This window comes from Populus trichocarpa, chromosome 13, assembly GCF_000002775.5.
Source record: "Populus trichocarpa isolate Nisqually-1 chromosome 13, P.trichocarpa_v4.1, whole genome shotgun sequence".
Taxonomy (NCBI): Eukaryota; Viridiplantae; Streptophyta; class Magnoliopsida; order Malpighiales; family Salicaceae; genus Populus; species Populus trichocarpa.
Genome location: NC_037297.2, coordinates 12,262,007 through 12,273,158, shown reverse-complemented (window position 1 = coordinate 12,273,158; position 11,152 = coordinate 12,262,007). Strand labels below are relative to the sequence as shown.

The window sequence follows — 11,152 nt, the reverse complement described above, 5'->3', positions numbered from 1 at the left end:
TTTCATATTTTCAAATAGGTTTTTTAATTATTAACAAGTTGAAGTGGATAATTTAGTATTTTAATAAATATAAATACTATTTAAAAAAAGACAATTGAAAACATATGTTATTCACGTGACAGCAAGCAAGCAATTCTCATGCTTTTCAGGTTACGCATACGTCGTTGACTCGTTGTCACTTCTAAATACTGCCTTACAAAATGACCGTTTCAATATACTATTTATTTTTTTATTTTAAAAATAAATTAAAAAAAATTTTAATTTTTTCTTTTCTTTAAATTAATATATTTTTGTGTTTTTAAATTATTTTAATACGCTGATATTAAAAATAATTTTTAAAAAATAAAAAAATATTATTTTAATATATTTATAAATAAAAAACATTTAAAAAATAACTATAGTCACATTCACAAACAGACCCGATGTAATCATCTACCTGATCACAATTTCAAACAACCCGTCTTTGCCCATTTGTAAATGGGAAATGCAACTTTTAATGATTTGTTGTTTTATATCAAAATTTAGAAGAAAAAAAATGATTGACATAGAGAATTCACATTAATTTTGTTTTCTTTCAACAAAAAATAAATGAAAGAAAATATAATATATTTCATAAAATTCATTACTCATTACAAGATTGATCCAGAACAGTTTGATTTTTTTATCTTCTAAATACATAGTGTTTATATTACCCTTAAAAATAAAAAAAATTTAAAAAATTGATCAGAGATAACTTGGTATTTTTATATTTTATATGCACAATGTAAGACTATATTACCCTTACAAGCAAATTTTGTTAAAAAGTTGATAGAAGGCAATTCGATATTTTTAAATACCGTATTACTCTTAAAAACAAAATTTGTCAAGCATGCATCTAGGAGCTTTTTCATATTTTCAAATTGGTTCTTTAATTATTAACAAGTTAACTAGGGTAATTTAATCTTTTGACAAACATAAATATTATTTTTAAAAAAACAATTGATGGTGTATGTTACACACGTACCAGCAAGCAAGCAATTCACATACCTTTCATTACGCATGCATCGTTGTCCCACTTCTAAACACTGCCTTACAAAGTGGTGTTGGAAGCATCTTGTCGCGATCTTATTGTTGATCCTGCACATGTAAATGGAGGAGCAGTTGTTTGGCTCCGATAGACTTTTTTCTTCTCCTTGTCAAAAATAAAAATGTTATTTTCTTATCTAATTTGATCATCATTCTTCTGATTTCTATTTAATTTGTTTTTTATATTTTTTATTGATTTTTTTCTTTAATTCTACCCCTCATCATTTGGTTTCACTTAATTTTTATGTCAAATTTAATCCTCATTCTTTTGATTATTGTTTTTTTTTTTCTATTCCTAATTGAATTTTGTGATCCCTCAACATTTGATTTCAAATTATTTTTATATCAAGTTTAGTCATCATCCTTCTTCTTTTTTATTCTTTTTTCATTGTATTATTTTTCAATTTCATCTCTCGATATTTTATTGATTTTAAATTTTGCTTCTTTATTTTTTAGGGTTTGCCTTCAATAGGGTTGGTCTCGGGCTCATGATTAGGGTCAAGGGTTTTTAAGGTTAACACAGGTTGACTTTAGTCTCTTTTTTTTAGGTTCTTTTTTTAAAATTGATTTTTTTTTTAATTGCTTCCTTCAACATTTGATTTATTAAGAATTGGTCTTTGTGCTTTTTTTTTCACTTTCCTTTCTCTGGGGTTATTTCAATCATGTGCCCAAGGTCGTAACGTTAGTAAGTTAACCCGGGTTTATTCGGATTTTTTTCATTGATTTTTATTATTATTATTATTTTCAATTTCTCCCTGCAATATTGAGTGGTTTGATAATCGAGATTCATAGTTTTATTCAGTTTACTTATGATGAGCTTTATAGTTTTTTTACGTTGTTAATTTTTTTGTCAGATTATTTATTGTCATTGCATTTTTATCGTATTATTTAAATTAGCTTAACTTATTAAATTCAGTCGAGTCAATGACTCATGTCTCTTTTTTTTTTTTTTTTGCTTTTTTAAAAATGTTTGTGTTGCCTTAGCATCTTGTTTTTTACATTGAAAAAAAAATGAGTCGGCCTGCAGCATAACACTAGTCCCCTATCTAATAGAGTACTAAGCTATATAAATACAATTAGATAGTATTTGGTTAGTGTTCCGAGATAGAAAAAATAAAGACAATGAAGATGTATTTGGTTGAAGAGACAAAAACATAAAAATAAGTCTAATCTTAGTACAAGTTTGAGGTGAATTTATATACTTCTAAAACAAGAGGTGCAAAGAGGATATGTCTCTAGAAGTAATATTATATTTTTCAAACTTGTCCATCTAAAACATGTAAGGATAAAAGTAGTTATTAGTATAGTTTTAAAACCCAACTCGATGGTCAACCCAGGGTAATGACCAAATCATGGGTCGGGAGGGTCAACCCATTAAAAAAAAATTAAAAAAGAATTAAAACAACATTGTTTTGATAAAAAAATCAAAAGAATCAACATGTTTTTTACCATGGTTTTGATCGGGTATTACCGTAGATCGCGGGTCAACCTAGGTTTTTGATTGGGTTAGGCTAGGTAAATCTTTCTTCTATTTTTCTTAAATCCAAACCAGTTCATGCCGGGGGTCAACCCTTCAAGCTAGTCCAGATTTTATAATTATGATTATTATTAATTTCAACACTTAATTTAAACTAATGTGAAAAAAAATATAATTATTTTTTAAAATATGTAAGATTTAAATTATGTTAATTAGATATAAAGATAAATAAATTTTGATTGTTGTGTTATTTATTAAGAAAATTGTTGAATTCGGGTCATCGTCGATTATGTTATTATTAGGGTTTTTTAGGTTAATTTAGTTATTTTATCGAATTATATATAAATTATGTTAATTACCATGAAATACATCAATTCAATTGATAATTTTTTTATTTATGGAGAAAATTGATGAATTTTGGTTTATACTGATTATGTTATGGTTAGGGTTTCATTGAATAAAATTTTATTGAAATTATGTATCTTGATCAATTTGCGATATTGATAAATAAAGCTTGGGTTTAGTTGTGTTGTTTGATAGAATATCTTCTAGTTTTGAAATATTATGCTTTTATAGTGGTACTATTGTTAATACATACAATGGTATCACTTATAATGAAGGAAGTAACGAGTTCTTAATTGTTATATTATATGTGTCTCTTATAGAGATATCTAGATTGTTATATGAGCGAATTGGTTGGATCTATTTAAAATTCAAGTTGAAATTACTTGGGAGAATGCAAAATAGGGTGAGTCCAACTTATTATATAAATATATCTATCTCTAGTAAAAGTAATGTAAATTTAATGTTTGTTTTGACCATCAATAATTGATCACAAATTCTAGAGTTGTACTTAAATAGTACACCTAAACCTAGACGAGAAAACTCCTATAAAATGATGTTTACTTAAGTGCCAAGTTACACTTAAAGGACCATACAAGAATCACAAATAATTAGTATCTTTGGTTTAATTGATAATACGGTGAACCTAACATCGACATTTGCTTTATATTGTTATGAAGAATCCAAACCAAATGATGACAAAGATGACTATCATATTGATAGAGTTGAGAAAGATAAGAATGAAAAGTAGCCACTAAAACAATCCATAAGACCTTTCACTCTTGAATTTAAGGATGTGAGTGGGTATGCCTAAGCACATGTAATGATTGGGATTTAAGTCGTAGGAATTCAAGCATATCAGGTGATGAATTAGAGGTTGGAAAAAATTTAGAAACAAGTTTAAATATATTACTATAGTTAAGTGGTGGTATATTAAAAGTACAAGGTGCAACGTTTAACTAAAACTTATGTGTAGTTATAATGCATTTAGGAACCAACCTATAAATGGTATTTGCGCCGAGATTATCACTAAATATCTGATTCATTTGATATCTCAAAATTAAAAGGGTCACACATATATCAAAACCCATTGGTTTTGTAAAGCCACAGTTAAATGTACTTAAATCTCACTGTTGAGGTGATTTTGATAATTGTGAGAGCCAATTTAAGTACGAGTGTTACAAATATTCAAGTTATTACATGTAGGGATTATAAGCATTATGTTTCATATTACAAGGCATAGGTAGCTAAACAGGAAATACTAGAGTGGTTATTTACTATGCATGATGAGTCCATTCAAATATTGTTAGAATTCTATTAGCTCTCAAATAATCAAACTTAGACTGAGATTCTAAAATGGTTTATGTCAATAAAGACATTTTTTAGAGAGTATTTTGAGCATTTATAACTTTAGTTGATGGGTTTCAATACTAACATCCTTTGATTAGTATTTACAACACTCGCCTATATAAAAAGTACAAGGAAAAATTGTTGATTATAATTGTCAATGAAGCGAATAATAGGGTTTATCCATTGTGTTTTACTATGGTAAAAAAAAGACAAACAATAATTGGACATGATTTCATGGAACATATATTTCTCGAGCCAATAGGGTATCATTGTTATTATCTGCGACACTTTACTAATAACTTCAACATTAGGTTAAAAAATGTTGCCTTTAAAAATATGTTGCATGATATGTGCTAAGAACCTTTAAAATAGAAGTTTGATAATTTTCATAATAATCTAGTTAAGAAAAATGATGTGATTAGATAATGGGTAAAAGTTGAACCTAAAAAGAAATGTCGATGCAAATCTCATGATCATTTAGTCACATAACTCACAAGCAAGAAAGATAAATATCAAAAAGTCAAATAATCAAGTTTGAATAGGGTGTGACATAAAGATTACTTTAGCCAAAATATCAATATTATTGGAATGAACCTCTACCCAATGAATATTAATTCATGAATAAAAGTATAAGAAAGACTTCATGAAGATAATTGTTTTTTGATAAGTCAATTAAGTTCTTTAGAGAACCAAAGAATACAAGAATATCTCACACTCATAAGAAATATTATTTTGAAATCAAAGTATGTAAAAAAAAAACCTAATATAAGCTAAATAATCCTATTTATAATAGGTAAAAAAAACATCATAAACATGTCTAGAAAAATAATAAAAGAGTATTAGTCCAAATAGAAAAAAGAATCTCAAATCAATTGGAAAAATAATGCAATTCTTGCATAGTAAATTATGGACCTTATTTAAAGGCGAATATATCTGATTGATCTAAAATTGTAGAACAATTTAAATCAAGGCCTCTGAAAAAACTTCGGATAAAATTTTAGTTTGATCCAATGGTCAGATTACAAATTATGCTTGTTAGTGTAAAATTGTGCATTACTTTAACCTTTTAAATAAGCTTGAAAATCTTTGTAATAGTTCATGCCATTTGTTTCCTTGTACAATATGAAAACTCTTAAAATACTCTATCAAAATATCATTGTAATGTTTAGATTAATTATTCAAACAAGGTTGCCATCATAATATCAATCCTAAGCCCAAGTTATGGAAGAATTAGACCCTTCTTACACTTGAATTAGGTTTATTATGGGCTAACCTATATGTGTTGTAGCTTTATTGAAGTTAGTCTTGGCCTAAATATATTGAATAAGCCCATTCAATGCCTTCTTTAACTTTTCGGCCCTTGATTTAGTGGATCCTTTGTTGGTGGGGTTGTATGTATCATTTCATTTCTCCTCAAAAAGTTTTGACTTTGAATCATCACTTACATCAAATAAAAAGAGATCATAAATATTAAAATAACACTAACACCATACTTATATGATAGATCTATTTTATAGGTAATGTGATTGATCTTATCAAGGATGTTGAATGACCCATCTCCTCAGGGGTCAAATTTTAGTTTTTAATGGGCTGAAAACCTTTATTTATGTATACGCATTCAAACCCAATCATCGGGTTGAAAGATAACTTGTTTGTGTTTTTTTCTTCACTTTGAATGCATAAACACAAATTTTCTTCTCTCTTTGTTGTCATACACTCTTACATAATGTTGTTACCATATGTGCTTTACGATTACCATCCAAACTAACTATTTTATCAACAGGCAAATAAATCAAATCCATGAGAGTTAAAGGGTTAATATATATGCTCGAGTATACATGATGCACATGTTTGAGGGTATCATATTCATAGGCAATGTATACAATACAGAGCCAATATTCTTTTTAACACTCATTGAGGACTTTTGGTCCATTTCTGACTATAATTAAGGGGGCATGCTTGCATATCTATACTAGTAGCTATGGGAAACATGTATTAAAAAAAGAAATATAAATAGTCATGTATCTACTATTATTACAGGTATAATTATTTTAAATATTTTCTAGTGAACAATGTCCTTTGTTAGTGTTAATTTCTTTTTAAATACTAACTTAGAATTGTCGATGTGAATACATGTATAGGTCATAGGAGCATCTTTATATCGATCGTCCAAAGATTTTGGGGAATAATATGTTTGATGTAGAGGCACTCTCTATAAGAGCTTGATAGTAATAAAATTAAAATTTTTTTGAATAACATATTACATAAAAACAAATTATATGCAAAATTATACTAACTTTATGGTTTGTCATGTCAAATGGCATTGAGTTACACATTTCACTTTAAATCCTACTCACACCCATGAGCTTTACTTGAACAAGTTAGACACACAATAACCTCACCAAATATGAGTTACAAAATTATTTTTATTGTTATATGCCATTATGTTTTAGTCTCAAATTATTTTCTAATATATATTTTTGATGTCTTGGTGGTTATATGGATGTCTTACACCAAGGATATGATATTAGTAACTTCACCAATTTATCGAGAGGGAGATGATTTGTTGCTAGCCCATCCACGAGTTAGATAAGTTGGGGTTGTTTGGGATGGTACATAAGCTGATGTGAGTTTTAGATGTAATTAGATTATATATTTTAATTTTACAAGAATTATGAGTTTAGTTTAAATTTAATAAAATGTTAAGTGAATTTTAATTGTGTTGATTTTTATTTTTAAATTGTGTTGAGTGTTAAATTGTAATTTATTTGAAGTGTTGAATTTTTAAGTTGATTTTTTTATAGTAATGAATTAAAAGATTGAAAAATCAGCTCTGTTTATTTTATATAGCGTATGACTTGTGAGTTGCATGTGATTTGTCATATAATTCTATTTTTTTAATTATTTTCTAGGCTGTATTATTTGTCATATTTTTTTAATTGTGATATTTTTTTAATAAAAAAACTCCTTTTTTTCTAAATCAATTTCATCATTTGTTCTAGGTTGAGAAAAAGGCAAAAAAAGACAACTACCAAATGACTCGTCGTTGTTTTTCCAAACTACTAGAACCAAACACAAGACTAAAAAAAACATAAATAAGTAAAAATCAAGTCTTGTGTTTCACCGGTAAGGTAGTTGGAGTTTGGAGTCGAAGTTGAGACCTCCGCCCTCTCTTTCGATGTTTCCAAGAAATCCATTCCTCATTTCTTAACAAAACCCAACCATTTGAAACAAATCACTCTACTCCCACTTCTCTCACACACAATGGCTCTCTTCCTCCAAACCACATTTCTTACTTCCTCCTCTTCTCTTCGCCAAAAACCCTGTCTTTCTTCCTGGGCTTCCCACATTTCCTCTTCAAGAACCCGCACCCGCACCCGCGTTCATGCCAAGATCCGCGAAATCTTCATGCCTGCTTTGAGTTCTACTATGACTGAAGGCAAGATTGTTTCTTGGGTCAAGTCCGAAGGTGATAAGCTTTCTAAAGGTGAAAGTGTTGTTGTTGTTGAATCCGACAAGGCTGACATGGACGTTGAGACTTTCTATGATGGTTACTTGGCTGCCATCATGGTCGAGGAAGGTGGTGTTGCTGCCGTTGGATCGGCCATTGCTTTGTTAGCTGAATCCCCGGAGGAAATTGAAGAGGCTAAGTCTAAAGCTGCTTCTTCTTCTCCGGCTACATCTCCAGCCCCGGCGGTGGCGGCGGCTCCGGTTTCGGAATCCACCACTGGTTCTGGGGCTGTTGAGAAGGCAGTCGTGGTGACGCCACCGTCTCCGTCGGTGGTGGCATCGGCGGTGCATCCGGCGTCGGAGGGAGGGAAAAGGGTGGTGGCGTCGCCGTATGCCAAGAAGCTCGCGAAGGATTTGAAGGTGGATTTGGGGAGAGTGATAGGGAGTGGGCCTAATGGCAGAATTGTTGCCAAGGATGTTGAGGCTGCTGCTGCAGTGGCTGCTGAATTGGGTTCCCCAGCAGCGAAGGTTTCGGCGGCACCTGCTGTGCAGGCACCGCCCGGGATTGAGTTGGGATCGGTGGTGCCTTTTACGACGATGCAAGGGGCAGTATGTAGGAATATGGTGGAGAGTTTGTCAGTGCCTACATTTAGAGTTGGGTATACTATTACTACTGATGCACTTGATGCTCTTTACAAGAAGGTAAGCATTGTTATTGAGCCTTTTTTTTTCTTTTCTAATCACAATTTAGGATGTTTGAGCTGGGATTTGTTTGTTGGTGATGTAGTGATATTTGGATGTTGCTGCTGCTTAAGGGTGATAATTTATGCTATATATGAGATGATGATCTATTGTGTTTTCTATATACATTGATCAGCAGCTTAACATGGCTTTGTGTATTATACTTGAAGGTAGCATTTTTGTTTGATTTTTTTATCTTGCTTTGCTTCTAGGTTGGTAAATTGTTTGTGATTTTTATAGTTTAGGATCCTGAAACAGCTTACTGCATTTGCATTTAGTTTTTTTTTTTTTTTTTTTTTTGAGAATGATGATAGAGGAGAACATAAATCGATACCTTGTATAGAGAAAGGTTTTATAGGGATCTCCCTTCAAACATGCTGTTCAAGTAAATTCGTGTTTACTTGATGCTTTCTAGAGGAAGTTATCAACTTGGTTAAAGAATTGTGAAGTTATGAGTGTTCAATAATTTAGGTTCAGCGATTATTCAGCAATTTAAGACCGGGTCTATATGGTATGTTTTGATTGTCTTGCACTGAATTCATTTGTCTGGTGATTCATCCTGACTGTCGTGCTTCCTGTTCTGTGCATTTCTAGGTCAAGTCCAAGGGAGTGACAATGACAGCATTACTTGCAAAGGCAACTTCACTGGCATTGGTCAAGCATCCAGTAATAAACTCTAGTTGCCGAGATGGTAATAGCTTTACATATAATAGTAGCATCAACATTGCAGTTGCTGTGGCTATTGATGGTGGCTTGATTACACCTGTGCTTCAAGATGCTGATAAGGTTCTTGTTATTCTGCTTTGGGCTGTTCCATAAATATTCTGGGTGATAAATCCTTGTTAATTTTTAGTGCTTTATTTTAATTCATGTATCAGGTTGACATTTACTCCCTGTCAAGAAAATGGAAGGAGTTAGTTGATAAGGCCCGAGCCAAGCAACTGCAACCTCAAGAATACAACACGGGTACTCTTACTACTTGCTCTTAATTCGTATTTTAACTATCAGAATATGTTTATCTGGAAAGCTTGGTGATTCATGTTCTGGTCATGCCATCCGAATTGCTTACAACAATTTATTTTGTTGCATAATGTAAGTCAATAGCTTATCAGTGTGCTGTCGATTTCCTAGGCATATGAATCTTAACTCTTTATCAGGTTGTGGACTTTAGTAAGGAATGCTTGTCTGTGGTTAAAATTAGTTCTAAATGGATTATTGTAACTTTAAAATTGATGGACTGGAATGGTAGTTTGAAGTAAAGCGTCAGCAGAGCTACTTTATGCATTTAAGCAACAACTTAGTTTCATAGGATTGTATGGTAGTTTTTTCACTGCCTTTCCCAGAGTTGGGAAGGGTTGCTTTTGCTAGGTTCACGATTCTTGATATTGGTTATAGTTTTGTGGTTCTCAATTTCGTGCAAGATTATGGTGGAGTGTTTTTTTTATAGTTTTTTTATTATTATTATTATGTGTTTTCTGATGCTCAAAGTATTAATGTGTAATTCTGGTGCAAGATTCTTTGTTTGATGGATAGCCACAATCTTTCTGTTCACAAAACCATTATTGTATATAACGCCATTACAAACTGAAAGGGTTTCTAATTCTAGGGTGACTATCCATTTCTGTCCATGTCGATAGGATTTGTTGCAATCTCTGATAATGTGGTTACAGTAATTTCTTTGATTTCTGTAGTTCAAAACCTTGATGTGATGAAGTTACCATGTGTTTCTCATTTGCTTTTCTCAGTGATTCATAGGCATGGCTGTTCTCTGGTTGCTGGTCTGTTTTCAATTGGATTAAACATGTTACCGTGATATTTCTCTATCTCATTTCATTGTTCTTGTGTGCTAATTTGCAGGCACTTTCACACTGTCAAACCTGGGAATGTTTGGTGTGGATCGATTTGATGCCATTCTGCCTCCTGGAACTGTAAGTGTTTCCACTTGAATATAGAAATCAACATATCCGCCTGATCCTCTGCAAGAGGCCAGTACAGATAGTATGCTCGTTTTTAGTGATTGAATTGTGGTTTGGGTTTTTTGATCTGGATGGTTGATGCAGGGAGCAATTATGGCCGTCGGAGCATCACAGCCAACTGTTGTAGGTACCAAAGATGGCCGGATTGGTATGAAGAACCAGATGCAGGTAACGAGCTTGCCATATTCTGATTTTCTGAAAACATTATCTCTCTATGACAATTAGTTTAATTCGTATTTCTTGCACCGGAAATGCAATATCTACAGGTAAATGTTACAGCTGATCATCGTGTAATCTATGGTGCTGATCTGGCTGCCTTCTTGCGAACACTGGCAAAGATTATTGAGGACCCCAAAGACCTTACCTTCTAATTAAAATCCCAGCAGAAATCATTACTTCCTGAAGATTTCCTTTTACCTCTGTTTCAAAGCTCATCCTCATCTGGTAATCATTCCTTGATATCCATGGAGTTTACTCAGAAAGAGAAATGCAGGAGCTATTATCTCTGTCCAAAGTTCTATGTAGAACAGGAGCAGAATTTTGAAGAGCAATTTTTATCTGGGTTTCATATATCACAAGTTTTTTTTTCTTTTTTTGCGATTTGTTGTTGTAGTTTTAAACATCAGTTATGTGGAACAGAAATGTGGTAGTCAATGTTCTCTCTTGGGTCCATAAAGTTGAGTAGATGGATTGATGGTTTTATTTGAAGAAGATTGCTATCTGGCGATCAGGAAGAAGCAGTTAGCATCAA

At 31.7% G+C, this 11,152-nt stretch overlaps 1 protein-coding gene across 1 annotated transcript; it reads left to right on the top strand.

Annotated features, from left to right (window-relative positions):
* Positions 1-7,323: 7,323 nt before the first annotated feature.
* On the top strand, positions 7,324-11,152 carry LOC18104472 (dihydrolipoyllysine-residue acetyltransferase component 5 of pyruvate dehydrogenase complex, chloroplastic). Its single transcript, XM_024584146.2, has 6 exons — positions 7,324-8,386; positions 9,020-9,211; positions 9,304-9,391; positions 10,283-10,353; positions 10,486-10,569; positions 10,668-11,152. Exons 1-6 carry the CDS (start codon positions 7,499-7,501, stop codon positions 10,770-10,772), a joined length of 1,428 nt encoding a protein of 475 aa, XP_024439914.2. The 5' UTR covers positions 7,324-7,498; the 3' UTR covers positions 10,773-11,152.

Excerpts from the sequence above, each read along its gene's own strand:
- LOC18104472 (XM_024584146.2), top strand. The coding sequence starts at position 7,499 with ATGGCTCTCTTCCTCCAAACCACATTTCTTACTTCCTCCTCTTCTCTT. Across the intron at positions 9,212-9,303 it reads TGCTTCAAGATGCTGATAAG|GTTGACATTTACTCCCTGTC; the intron begins GTTCTTGTTATT and ends TTCATGTATCAG. Across the intron at positions 9,392-10,282 it reads ACCTCAAGAATACAACACGG|GCACTTTCACACTGTCAAAC; the intron begins GTACTCTTACTA and ends GCTAATTTGCAG.